General features: G+C 38.6%; 2 protein-coding genes across 26 annotated transcripts in view; both read left to right on the top strand.

Annotated features, from left to right (window-relative positions):
- LOC108596490 (AF4/FMR2 family member 4) overlaps positions 1 to 13,985 on the top strand; it is a 36,999-nt gene that overhangs the window by 16,261 nt on the left and 6,753 nt on the right. For 11 of the 25 annotated variants that reach the window (XM_017982281.2, XM_017982287.2, XM_017982286.2 and 8 more), the window contains exons 3-11: positions 8,148 to 8,209; positions 8,754 to 8,827; positions 10,549 to 11,006; positions 11,067 to 11,324; positions 12,190 to 12,270; positions 12,376 to 12,669; positions 12,756 to 12,770; positions 12,921 to 13,035; positions 13,205 to 13,963. In XM_017982281.2, coding sequence (XP_017837770.1) covers positions 8,148 to 8,209; positions 8,754 to 8,827; positions 10,549 to 11,006; positions 11,067 to 11,324; positions 12,190 to 12,270; positions 12,376 to 12,669; positions 12,756 to 12,770; positions 12,921 to 13,035; positions 13,205 to 13,963 — 2,116 coding nt within the window. The remainder of the gene's footprint in view (positions 1 to 8,147; positions 8,210 to 8,753; positions 8,828 to 10,548; positions 11,007 to 11,066; positions 11,325 to 12,189; positions 12,271 to 12,375; positions 12,670 to 12,755; positions 12,771 to 12,920; positions 13,036 to 13,204; positions 13,964 to 13,985) is intronic. The other 14 variants (XM_017982300.2, XM_017982280.2, XM_017982307.2 and 11 more) reach the window with 7 other exon arrangements.
- Positions 1,075 to 1,859, top strand: LOC108596493. The gene is made up of 3 exons (XM_017982309.2): positions 1,075 to 1,328; positions 1,383 to 1,559; positions 1,629 to 1,859. The coding sequence occupies exons 1-3, from the start codon at positions 1,083 to 1,085 to the stop codon at positions 1,806 to 1,808; spliced, it is 603 nt and encodes a 200-aa protein (XP_017837798.1). The 5' UTR covers positions 1,075 to 1,082; the 3' UTR covers positions 1,809 to 1,859.

Below are 13,985 nucleotides of genomic sequence, written 5' to 3'. Positions count from 1 at the left end.
GCTTTTATTTATAGCAGTGAAGCTGAACAATTGCAGACACTGACGCAATAAGCTGACACTGCTATGACAACATCTCGTTCAACTACGATTGGCTGCGCATAAAGACGGATTCAAGGCCAGAAGCAGTTGCAACTGGTATTGTGGCAATGCTTTTGTCGCTCTGCTGTGAGCCTGTTGTGTTTAGTGCCAGGAAGTGCGCAGGATGTGAGCCATCAAGGCACTAGAAACTGGCACAAGGCTGGCAGCCAACAATGAAATGGCTTTTAGCATTGGCTACATCTCTGATAGTTGTGAACCAGTTATGCCAATAGTATGAGGTCACAATTATACGCTTAATTAACTCTTAGAATTCACGCTGGCGTGCAAAGCATTGCGTGTGATTAGAGCGAGAGAGAGAGAGAGAGAGAGCACAAGAGAGTTTGCTAAACTATTAAATGCGCTTACAATTTGCTTAACATGGCAAAAATTCACATAAATCTGTGGGATCAAGTGAATGTCAGAGCTTGTTTTTTGTGAAATCTTTTGCCTCACTTAACGCCTGAGATCAGAGTGAGCTGCTGTAATCTGAGGCAAGCAAAAACTGCTGCCGCTGCAGGCGCCACAAAAGAGAAACAATGAGCTGGAGCTGGAGCTGGAGACGCAGACGTCGCGTCGTTATATTAATTACTTTGCATTATTGTTTAAACCAAAGTGCGGACAATTATTGCTGTTGTTGTTGTTGTTGCTCTGACATTTTGACATGATGTGAATGCGAAATTTGATGGCGTGTTGGAAATGCGATTGAAACGCTTTAGCGGCTGCAGCAGCGAGACAATGCGAACAAACAAGCTGCAATTAATTAAAATGCATATGAAATGAATGTTAAGATCCAAAGATATACACGAGTTGTGGGTGTGGCAGGCGAATTAACATGAAGAGATGGAACAACTTGTTCGATGGCATCGACAACAAGCTGCAAATGTAAACAGCAATTGATTGATTGATTAGAACCGTTAGCTAGTGACACTAATTAAAGCGCTGCACTTAATCCATATAAATATGCGCGGCTAGTCGAGCTAAGCGCACAAGTTTCAATTTTTGCAATGTGGTCAACTCTGTGGCTGCTACTCAGCTCGAGCCTGCTCGCCCAGGTGCTGGCGGCAGACTATGAAATGATACTGGAGGATTCGGATGTATTCGAGGATTGCACTGATGCGCCGCCCGGCGCTGTCAATATTCATGGCCTGATGGATTTAAGCGACATCACAATGCATCTCGATGGCTATAAGGTGCGCGTTGAGGGCACGGCCAGGACCAATTGGAACATACAGCCCGGCGATCGCATAGCGGTAAATCAGACATAGCCTAGGCGTGCTCATTAATTCTCAATTCAAGCTCAACAGGGAGGAATCACTATAATGAAATTCAATCGCGGCTTGTGGGAACCCACACTGCTCAACATTGCCACGCAGGACTTTTGCAAAATGATGTACAATCCGAATGAGTATTGGTATAAATACTGGACACGCTTTGTGACCAATGCGGCGGATGTTAAGGACAAATGTCTGTCCAATCCGGGCGTGAGTTTTATTATTTTGATTTGCAGTAGCTCGCTCAGCTGCTTATAGAATTTGTTTTTGGCCCTTTAGACCATAATGGAGCATGAACCCTTTGATTTGGAAATGCGACTCTATAATATGCGTGGCCCGATACTGCAGGGTCGCTACAAATTGGTGGCAACCCTGGAGGCATTCGACAAGGAGAATCACAGGCGTCCCGAAAGTGTTTGCTTTGAAATTCGCGGCGATTTTGAACAAATCAATCAATGAAGCAAATAACAAAAAATTAAATTCAAATATTCACAGTATTTTGTTAAAATAAAAAATAAATATTCAATGCGCTTAAATAATAAAATTAGTTGGCAATAAAATATTATTTTCAAGCACAACAAAATATTTCTACAGTAAACATTGCATATAAGCAACTAAACTTAAAGCAATCTTTTTCTAATTTATTGTTAAATGAGCAGTAATGAAAGTTGATTTAATTGCTTGTCGATTTAATTGAGTGCATTATTTGGTGTAAATATTTACAGCAGAGCGATAAATAATTTAGAAAATAATCTTAATTTTAAAACAAAGATTATTACTAAAGACTTTAAGCAATATTTTTCTAATTTATTGCTAAATAAGCAGCAATTAAATTTTATTTATTAGACGCAGCAACAAGATTTAAGCGCTTGTTCGACAAATTAATTCAGCGCTATATTTATTAATAATTGAGTGCATTATTTTGTGTAAATAATGTTAAAAATAATTTTAAGCCTAATACAAAGCTTATTACTAAAGACTTAAAACTTAAAGCAATATTTTTCTAATTTATTGTTTAGAAATTAAATTTTATTTATTAGACGCAGCAACAAGATTTTGATTGATTGTCTGACTAATTAATGCTGCGCTATATTTATTAATAATTGTGTAAATATTTACAGCAAACGTTGCTTATGCACAATGTTTACTGTACTTTGCACATGCTCCATGGCTTTTATTTCTTTCTATTCTTTTGCCTTTTTGGCACGCGCTTCAGTCATTCAACTGTCATTTGAGTCTTTCAGTCGTCAAATACTTGAAGCGTTGCATTGCCTTGTGTGTTGCATGTGGCAAGCCGCAGTCATAGTCTTAGGTTACCTGCTACCATGTGGCAATACAGCAACAGCTGATATTGTAATTGGCCATGGCTAACATTTGCTAAACGAAACGCAAAAACTCAACTGTGAGCTAATGAATTTAAATTCATTGCCATGAATTGCCAAAAACAAAGCCGCAACACTTTCATTTGAAATTCCTTTTAATATAAAGTATAAAAATCTATGCATGGGGCAACTTTCTAAACACAAATCTGGCCAAAAAGGTGCAAATTATCAGCGCACGATTTTGTCCAAGAGGCACAAACTGAAAATTATTGCACCGCAGGCAACAACAACAAACTTTTTGCATATGGAAAATCAATTGCTAGAACTCCTTTATGCCCGTTAGTCATACAGACAACTAAAGTTGCTCCATTTGCATATAACAACAACAAGCAAAACAACAACAACAATTGCAATATAAAAGGCGCTATGTAGGACGAGCTGAACCCGTTTGTCCAGCTCCCAGTTTTCAAACTCATCGCTAAGCTAAGCTCAAAGAGAAGCTTGCAAAAATTATCAAACAACAGCCAAAGCAGCAACAGCAGCAATATTCAAAATTGTTGCATGAATGAGCTGAGCTGAGCTGAGAGTTGTGGCAACTTGGCTGGCTGACTGGCTGGCAGCGCAGCTTGCAACGTTGGCTGTGTAGGATGTTTGTAGGCTATTGGAAAGATCAAGAGTTTAATATGTATGTAGCTGTGAGTGTGTGTGAGAACTTTTCCAGTTTGTTGCATGTTGCCTCGTTGGCTTGTTGGCAACGCCTCTTGGCTGCTGCTGCTGCCGCTTGTTGTATGTTTGGCATAAATTGTGGGTTTTTAGGTGTCGCGCACAGTTGCAACTAAATAGAAACACACACACACACACATAGTTAGATTATGCGCAGCCTACAGTCAAACTGGAAAGTGTTGGCAAATAATTTTTAGCTTCTATATATTTAATAACTTTAGCTTCGTTTTTTCTTAGCCTGCGCCTTGCTGCTTAAGAAATTAAAATTATTATATGCTGACCATTGTCTAAAATGCGCTTCATTCATAAATAGACAGCAAAAAAAAGAAAAACTTGACATGCGAGTTTAAGGCGCAACCAACGCCAACAACTTGGCTCATAATAATGACAGCCTTGCGTGTGGCTCACACACACACACACGCTACATTTGTATTTGTGTGCGCAATTGACCGCGTACGAGTTGAAAATATCTGTTATGCTCTGGCTGCAAATTTTTTGTATTTTTCATTCATAAAAATGCCGCCAAATTCAAGTCTCACGTCATGACGCTGGCCCACGCAACATTCAACATTCAACATCTGCGCAAAAGACGCTTATCAACTTAATGTTGCTGTTGTTGTTGTTGTGGTTGCTGTTGCTGTCGCAGCATCAAGTTGCTGTCGCTTGCCATGTGGGCCGACGATATTTGTAAGCCACGCTTTGTCAATCACACGGAAATTGCTCGATATATATTTATTTTTATAATAATTTTTGTTGCCTTGACTATATTTTGTTTGCTAAAATGTTTAATAGGCTTTTTTGCTTTGCATGTCCCACGCATTGGCTACAAATTTGTATTTTAAGAATGCGCTACAGCTTAAAGTTGTTAACTTTAACAATTTATTAAGTTTTTTTGTGCGCTTATTTTAATGTAGCGCTAGTTGTTGTCACTTAAATAAATTTAGCAAAACAGCCTGAAGGCCTTTGTTGCTCTGGCTACCATAGAATTTAACTCTAGGCTACAATTAAAAATAAATAAATATATAAAATTAAACAACAAGCGCAAGCAACAGTATTAAGACTGTCTAAAAATTTTAATTGAATTTTTTTCTATTTACAATCAAACTGAACTTACAAACATTTATTTTTGTTCTGCCTCAGAGCGCTTTATATTATAATAAAGTATTTCTTAGCATCGATTTTACCAACTTTATACAAAAATAGTTTCCTTAAAATTGTTTTGTGCTTAGTTTTTATTATTATTAAATATTTATGCTGATTCTTATGTCATAAGCACAAATTGAATTCTCTAAACGATTTTCTCTCATACAAACGATTTGTATGTTAAACATTTAGCTTCACATATTTAAAGCATAATTAAGGCTTAGCAATAATTTTATTGAATTGTTATGTAATATTATTAAACACATGCTAATCAATATTTATATTCTATAAATCTGTAATTAAATTATTAGCGCAGTGCATTTTATTTAACGCTGCTCTGAACTCAATTGTTTTAATTAGCTGATTTTTTGCTAAGCCTGAGCGCATATAAATATATTTATGTCTGTACAAATGTCGCTTAATGCAGTCAAAGCAAAATCTAGTCACATCTTGCTATGATAATATCGCTTAGCAGCAACTCAGTCGCTCTCGCTCAGTTGCAGCAACTCAGAGCGATTGAGCGAACGTAAGACGCAAGCAGCGCTGCTTTCGCTAGCAAATAAGGCTAAGCATTGTCTGTCGTTCAAGCGCTCTGAGCGACTTGCACGCTCAGCTTCTATGAGGCTGGCAGCTAGGGCGAGGTCAGTTGCAGGTCAGTTACGTGTTGAGTGTTGGCGGTGAACGTAGTGAGCGATTTACTGGAATAACAATAACAAATAATTGCAATAATTTGCAATCAATTGAGCTAGTTTGACCTATTTGCTTTATATTGATTTGTTATATTATATATATATATATATATATTATTTTTATTTGTTATTATATTATTATTATTATATATATATATTTTTTTTATTTATTATAACAATTTATTTGTATGCTCAATTTTTTATTCATGCGCTTTGCTTTAACTGTCTACACACATTAACATACAATTGATTGCGGTAGGTCAAGTGATCAATTGTCTGCCTTTGAATTGACATTACAAAGAGAAAAAGAAGAAGAGAGCACAAAATGTTGCATTTACCAAAAAAGGCGACAGTTTGTTGTTTGCTGATTGAGAAAGAGAGAACAATAGAGTGAGCAGCAGTTGAGAGAAGCTTTTGAAGTCAAGCCAAAGACTTCGTGTTATGAATTGTAATGCACATGTGTGTGTGTGTGTGTGCCTTTGTGTGTGTGTGTGTGGCTTTTATTATTGTTTGGTTGGCACTTCGCAGCAACATTGCGCTAATGTGGCGGCAAAGCCAAAGTAAATAAACATAAAGAAAAAGGTTAAATGAGGCTATAAACATGTTGTCAACAAAAGCAACTTAACGGTTAAGTGTGCTAATTTTTAAGTTCAAAATATAAACTTAAAATGCATGAAACAAGTGAAGTAATGTGCAAAGTTAAGAGAGCGAGAGACAGAGAGGGAGAGAGAGAGAGCGAAATCGATTTGCGTTGCAACTTTTATTTATTTATTTTATGCAATTGTTTGGCCCACAGGGCAACCCACGCCACGCCCCCAACCCTCGCTCATGCGTTTGAAGCTCGAATTTGTATTTTCAGTTTCTTTTTCGCGCTTGAATGGAATTGTAAGCGAAAGCGAAGCGAATTTTCTGCCTGAACTTTTGCCAAAATGAAAACAAAACCAACAAACAGTTTGGCCCTTTAGACAATTGATCAATACGCACTGCTTTCAATGTCAATAGAATTGTGTAACTGCCACAGCGTGAAAAAAAGCAGTAAAATTAAAATGGTCATAACGACTTTTTGGTTTATGTGAAGTTTGCAAACCTGTTTTCACTTTTTTGCGTGCAACGCTTATTCTTAAATTATGTATAAAACTTTTTATTTATCCAATGTGTGCAATTTGCTGCCGCATGACTTTTTATGGGCTGGCAATGAAACGAGTAAAAAATAAAAGCAGAAGCCAGCAGCTTAATACAACTGCCTGTGGTTTTGACCATATGCAACAACAGTGAGCGAGAATCGACTGCTGACGCTTTGAATTGTCGTTGGTCGTTGGTCTTTGGCCTAAATCACTTTCATTCTGCTGCATTCTAAAACTGAAAGCGCAGCCATTAATTAATAACATTAACGCAGCTGTAGTTAAGTTTTAATTTTTACAAAAGTTTACAGTTCAAGGTTAAAATGATGTCAGCTGCGCTTTAAATGAAAGCAAAAGATTTTCGCACAGACAACTGTGTGTTGATCACTTTTATTGAATTAAATTTGCACACACACACACAAGCACACACACATACAACTGCTTGCTTTTTAATCAAATTTAATGAAAAGCACAGACAACAAAAGTTAAAACTCATTTCATTCAGTTGAAGCACTCACAGATTTATTCAAAGCAAAACTTGTGCTGAGCTCATGTTTCGACATAAGGACAACATGTCCTGCTAATTGGCTTGCCTCAAAAGTATGCAATGTTTCTTGCTTACGAGCCTGAAGCGGTTTCAAAGTTGTGGCTAAATCTTTGCTTAAATTTGCAATTTGCACTAAAAGCTTTAATTTAATCAAGTGTGAACAATGTTTACTGCAGAAATCTCTAGCAACTTTTAGCTTTATTTACAGTCAATAAATGAGAACCTTTTTTGTTTGTAGCTTTGTATCTTTTTGCCTTTTGCGACGTACAGCAGCAACAAAAAGTATTTTCTTAGTTAGTTACCCTGCAGTTCTGTAAACAATTTAATAAACCAATTTGTGCTAATTTAAAGTAAATACATTATTTATTATTATTATAATTATAAAAATTAAGTTTAAATTTTGATAAGAATTATAGATTGGAAGTGGTTAACAGAGCAAACAATTCGAGGAAGATTTGCAAGGATTCGGGAAAAACACAATTCAGGGGTGGTTAGTTCTAATTTAAATAGTTGAAAAAGTTAAAATAAATCGCTTGTAATAAAATCAGACAATGTTCATCAAGCAGAATAAATTTCGTTATTTTTTTTAATCCATTATTTTTTTAGTATTTATTATTAAGTATTTATTATTTCATCAAGCCACTAGAAATTTCGTTTATTTTTTTTTAATTCATATTTTTAGTATTTATTATTAAGTAGAAAGTAACATTTATTTTGTAATAATATTCCAATAACTATTTATGATTCTAAGCAAAAGTACATAAGGCATTAATTATTATTATTTTAATCTTAATTAAGCCTTTCATTTATTATTTAAATTATTATTATCACATATTAGATGCGATTTTTCATACAAAAAATATATTAAATTTTTTGTAGAATTTATTGCTTTTTCTTGGCGCATTATTTACAATTTAGCTACAATTTGAAATATATTTAATTGCTGCATTTATTGCCTGTCTAAATGCCAAGCCAAAGCTCAAACTAACCCTTGACTCCACCTTCGTAGTTAGGCAACGCACTAGTTAGAGCGTGGTGCAAGTTACCCAAGTGGCAACCTTTGAGCTGCGGGCAGCTTCTCATTTGTCATGCCCAACGCGTAATTGTGTCTTTGGGTTTATTGGCTGCCATTTGAGATTGAAAAGTCAATTGGCTTTGATCAGTTTTGGCTTTCTTACGACGCAAATATTTGCTTAGCTATAAAACTTACTGTTCATGGGCTCACTAAATTGTGTTTTCTTTTCATTTTACAGAATACTTCGCCACTTTGGGAGGATTTTGTGGCAAAGGCCAGTAAACTGCACACATGTCTGCGGTAAGTAAACAACAATAACAATAAGCAACAACAACAATAGCATAAGCATATAAAACTATTGCAAAACTTCCTTCCACAAGAAGCGACCGACTGCATAAACGAATGTTGGGGCTTATTATTGTTATTATGCCTACAATTTGTTCGTTGCTCGCTCGTCGCTATGTTTATAGTTTATTTTTGGCTAGCCCACCAACGATCTGCGATTTGTTTATGCGCAGACTTGCCCTCAATCGGTGACGCCAGCGGCAGCCAGTCAGCTATATAGTTGTCTATATACTACAAGCTGCATTAATCATTCGAAGCATAAAACTTGTGTCGTTGTCGCTGAGTGAAAGAATTTTTCTTTTTTGCGCTTGACACACATACGCAACGTTCAACAGGCAGCAACTTAAATATATATAGTTAATATATATACAAACTAACGCTGCCATTTTCAATTGAAATGTCGCCCGCCGGGGGCCAAAGTTTATTACATTTTGTCTGCTTGTTTTTTTTTTTGTTTTTGGCCAGGCTATAATCAATTGTTTGGCTTTTTCTTTTGCAGCGCTGCTATTCAGGCAATTGCTGCCTATTTGGATGCCTTCCAAAAAATTGCCGATGCGGCCACCAATTCCAGAGGTAAGTACAAAAATAATGCAAAAAGATTGCCACGATTTTGTTGTCGTGTCGTGTCTCAATACGCCGCAGTCCGCTCTCTAGTCTGTAGTCTATCGGTCAACGATCTGATTTTTTTTTTTATTGTTGTTGTTCTGCTGTTCTACGCATTTCACGCTCTTTTGCTATTAAATATAGATTTGTACGCATTCGAACGACTGCTCGGCACTTGATTATGCAACTTTGCTTCCTCACCTGGCAGCCTCATTTGCATTTTCACTTTGAGTTTATTTCGAATATGTGGGCTGTAGAGGAAGCAAAGCCGCAACAACAACAACAGCAACTTGCTTTTGTTTATTTCTTTTTAAAGAGTTAAGCAATTGCAATAAATTTATTAAGAGCAGTACAGACTTGAGACTTTCATTTAACAAAGTAGTAAATGGCATAAAAATCAAATAAACTAAGCATTAAATTCAGCTTAAGTAGCTTAAGCTTGAGCTGCATTGAATTGCAATGAATCTATTAATAAATACATGTTATTAATTGTTTAATTAAACAAAGCAAACTCATTATAGAATTTACTTTTATTTATTTAATGTCAACTATGGACATTCAACGATAAAAGAAAAATATTACAAAAAATATTTATTTATTTATTTTTTTTTTAATTTGTATATTTTATTATTTAACTAGTTTTCTGCTATCTTTTTGGCAGCTTGACTAGTTATATATTTTTTTTTTATAAATGTATAAAAATTTTACTTATTTTAAACAAGCTTGCTGTTACCGCTGGGGCAACTTAATCTATTAAAATAAATTAATTAAAATATTTAAAATTAAATTTAAAAATTATTTAAAATTATTGATAAACTTATAGATCTAATGCTATTGCTATTTAATGCTTGCTTAACGACTTTAACTTTGAATCAAACAAATTGTGTTAACAATGAAATTTGGTACTAAACTAAATTTAAAGCAAATTAATTGCATACAAGTTTACTATTCATTTATGCAATTCTGTTCGTTTAAAGTTAGTCTATGGCTATGGCTACTTCTTAAGTTTCTATGTACAGACATAGCTGCTTCATATTATTTAAAGCGCTTTTCAAATAAACTCAAGCGTATTTTGCAGTATTGTGTGCTCATTAGCATTTATTGATCCACTGGCCAATTCGCTGCCACATGCAACACACACACACAGCCATAGACTTGCAGCAATTGGTTGCTTGGCCACCCTCTTGTGTGTCTGTCTGTACTTTTGCACTCACTAAATGGTTTCATTAGTGTGCAGTGGTTACTTGGCTTAGTCCTGTGCAAGTGTCGATTGTCCTTTAGCCGTGCTTAATGGCTGTGCCACATACGAGGGTGGAAATAAGCGCGCCAGACTGTAGCTGAGGCACATAAATTGGGATAACTTATATATTCAATTAACTTGAGTTTGCTGAGCGCTTTATGAGCGTAGATTTAGTTACGTTTTTATAGACTGAGCGACTTGCTTTAGGCGCTTGTATTATGCAGTGGTAATTAGATTTGTGCCAGCGCCAACGAAGCTTGCACTGATTATTAGCCATGTGCGGCTGTCACTCGAGTTGATAGGCAGACAGGCGGTCAGAGTGGGGTGGGGTGGGGGGCAGACGTAATGGGCACACACGAAAGCAGTTGGCAGGCCTGTTGCCGTGTGGCATGCAACATACAGACTGTGTGGCAGCAACTTTTAATGCTCACTTCCTTCACTTTTGCTGCAGGTGCATCCAAGGAAATCGGCACCGCCTTGACGCGCGTCTGTCTGCGCCACAAGGCGGTCGAGACGCGCCTCAAATCGTTCACGGGCGCCATCATGGACTGCCTGGTGCAGCCGCTGCAGGACAAAATCGAGGACTGGAAGCGCACAGTGGCGACCATTGACAAGGATCATGCCAAGGAGCACAAGCGTTGCCGCACCGAGTTGAAGAAGCGCTCCAGCGACACGCTGCGACTGCAGAAAAAAGCGCGCAAGGGCCAAACGGACAACAGTCTGCAGTCGCTGATGGACTCGCATATGCAGGATGTGACGCTGCGGCGCGCCGAGCTGGAGGATGTCGAGAAGAAGTCGCTGCGCGCTGCCATGATCGAGGAGCGGCTGCGCTACTGCAGCTTCGTGCACATGCTGCAGCCCGTGGTGCATGAGGAATGCGAGGTCATGTCCGAGCTGGGCCATCTGCAGGTTTGTTTGCCTTCACATTCAGTTCGTCATTCAATCAAACTCAAATGTTTTTATTTGCAGGAAGCCATGCAGTCGATTGCGCTGGTCACCAAGGAGCCCAGCGTGCTGCCCCAGGCCTCCGAGGAGCTGATTCATGTGGCCAAGGCCAGCATCAATCTATATCCGGAGTCACCTGGCGGCGGCTCCGGCTCACAGGGCGGCGGCTGCTCCAACTCTTTGGGCTCACGCAAAAGTTCCGTTTGCTCCATCAGCAGCATGAACAGCAGCGGCTCCAGCAACTCACCGGGACATCATCACTATCAACGCTCATTGTCGCAGGTTTGTAGCCAAAAACAACAACAATTCATGTTTAGGCTATAAACAATTGATCAACAATTTAAAGCGGCATAAATGCAAAAGCATTGCAATTCGCCTAAAGTTAACTTAAATATTTACTAAATGTGTTGATTTAATTTGTATTCATTTTGATATATAAAAGCTTAGAAATTTGTGTAAAGTTAAATTAAATATTTACTAAATGTATTAGATTCTTTAATATGTACTTTGTTTTAATTTAAATCAAATGTTGCAGTTTAATTTGCTAGAATTTTAAGAATTTTACAAAGCTTTTGAGCTGCTCAAACATTTTAATTTATATGTTAATGTTTATATATTAGATTGTTGCACATTTAGACTTTGTTTAAAGAGCTCATTAAACAGACTAACTTTAGACAAAAATTCATGTAGTTCAAGTCTGAACTTTATTAACAAAAAATTGTAAAACTTTTTAATAATTGATATCAAATGAATGATACAATTTATAACTCTGTTTTGAAGCTTTATAATTGTAATTGCAAATAAAAATTAAAAGTGTTCTATACATTCATTTGAAAAATATTGTAAGTTCAATTATAAATATGTTGGTCATAAATTATGATAATAGTTGATTTCAAGTTCAAGACAATAGTTAAAGCTTATTAATTGTAATTACAATAATAATTATATATTAAATATTGTAAGTTAAATTATAAACATGTTGATCAATTGTTGAATTTTGTTGCATAGTCTGTAAATATTTTTTTTATGTCGTATTTGTTGTCAATGTTTGTGTCAATAATTTCTAATTTTAATAACTTTTTGTTTCTGTTTGTATTTCTGTGTTGTGTGTACTTTGTTTATATTTTATATTTTTTATCGTTTTTAGTTTGTAACGCCCGCAATTCGCTTGAAACCTGGTGAATCCAGTGATAGTGGCTTTTGCTCATCGCCAGCGCTAACAACACAGGTTTTCATTTAATTTTATTTTGCTTTGAATTAAACGCTGCGTGTATTTTCGTGACTAAATTATTAAATTGTATAACTAACAATCAAAAATTTTGCTCTGCTGCAGGCTACAAATGCGAGCAACCAGACACATGCTGTTGCCACTTGGCCGCCACATTCGCAGGATGTTGTCGATACGCTGCCACCAACTGCGGATCGTCCGCATACGATTAGCACCACCTATGAGAAGGGACATCAGCGTCCGCCGCTAACTGTTTACACGTTCCAGAATCCCGAGACCATACACGAGTCCAGCAGCAGCAACAGTCTGGTGCCCACTGGCAACAGCAGCTCGGGACAGAATACGCCGGCAACACAAAAATCGCCAGCGGCAACGCTCAGTCGTCCGCCCTTGCCAGTGGTAGGTAGACAACCCCACCCCCCGCTTTATATGTCTCAAGCTATTGTTTAATTTGTTGCCTTTCAATTGTTCCAAACTCTGTGCAGAAGCCGGCGCATGTGGTAAGTGGCCAGGCCCATTTATTGTGTCCACACCAAGCGCCAAGCTACATTTGCATGCGCCTAGAGCTAGAGAAATCCACTGCGCCTCATAGCAAATTCCTACGCACTTTTGTCGAAACTTTTAGTAATATTTTTTTATTGACTTTGCAGCGCTGCTCATCGCTGGAGCGTCCGCTGTCGGCGCAGAGCAATCATCGCCAGAATAGCGCACAGAATCTGCTGCAGCGTCAGTGCCCATCGCCGATTCCAGCTCATATCACGAAAGGTAAGCGAAAGCTGCAATTTGTTGCCACTGTGGTGTCCTTTGTGTGCACGCCCTAACGCGCTAATCCATGGAGTCTCTTACTAATCCGAAACACATGTCTACTGTGCTACTTGTCTCTCCCCCAATCCTCTGCGCATGCTTTGTCCATTTGTTCATGTTAAACGCACAGAGCTGTCCGCAGCACATCATGCACAGCAGCAATCACAGCCGCAGCAACAGCAGCAGCAACAGCCAGCGCCCACCTATGTTAACACCTGTGAACTGGCAGCTATGAAACTAACACAGCAGCAACAGCAGCAATCGACTCCTTTGCTGCAGCAGCAGAGCAGCATTGACTCGATTAGCTCGCAGCATTCGAATGACTCGTCGACTAGCTCGCTACAGCAGCAATTGCTGCTGCACCAGCAGCACCAACAGCAGCAGCAGCAGCAACAGCACATGAACCATCAACAGCCTCGCTCCCATTCCATTTCGTCGGCATCGTCGCACACAGCCTCATCGCTGCACTCACACGCCTCACTTGACTCGGCTGTGGCCACAGCTGGCGGCGGCGCTGCTGCTGGTTACACCAACACTAGCACCACAACGCCCTCTAGCGGCTGCTCAACGCCACAGAATCACTACTCACCACTGTTAACCAATTCACCAACGTCCACTGCCGCAGGTACACCCAGCGGCGGCAGCATTGCCAGCGGTCTCGGCTTTGTCTATCAGATAAGTTCACCAACGCCACCGCCCAGCGCCCACGAGCCGCTCAAGATCACCGAATCCACAGCCACTGTGGACAGCGCCGAAGCCGACGAGCGCTCCCGCGCCTCTGTGCTGCAAAAGGCGTCCATGTTCGAGAAGCAAGCGGCAGCAACAACTGCGCCCAACAATGTGCCGCGACGCTCCGAGGAGATTCGCGTTGCCGAGCAGCAGGAAATGGGTAAGTCCACACCAACAACAAC

This window comes from Drosophila busckii, chromosome 2R (genome assembly GCF_011750605.1).
Source record: "Drosophila busckii strain San Diego stock center, stock number 13000-0081.31 chromosome 2R, ASM1175060v1, whole genome shotgun sequence".
In the NCBI taxonomy this organism is placed as follows: Eukaryota; Metazoa; Arthropoda; class Insecta; order Diptera; family Drosophilidae; genus Drosophila; species Drosophila busckii.
This window is presented reverse-complemented; position numbering and strand designations above follow the sequence as displayed.

Excerpts from the sequence above, each read along its gene's own strand:
- LOC108596493 (XM_017982309.2), top strand. The coding sequence starts at position 1,083 with ATGTGGTCAACTCTGTGGCTGCTACTCAGCTCGAGCCTGCTCGCCCAG. Across the intron at positions 1,329-1,382 it reads AGCCCGGCGATCGCATAGCG|GGAGGAATCACTATAATGAA; the intron begins GTAAATCAGACA and ends CAAGCTCAACAG. Across the intron at positions 1,560-1,628 it reads AATGTCTGTCCAATCCGGGC|ACCATAATGGAGCATGAACC; the intron begins GTGAGTTTTATT and ends TTGGCCCTTTAG.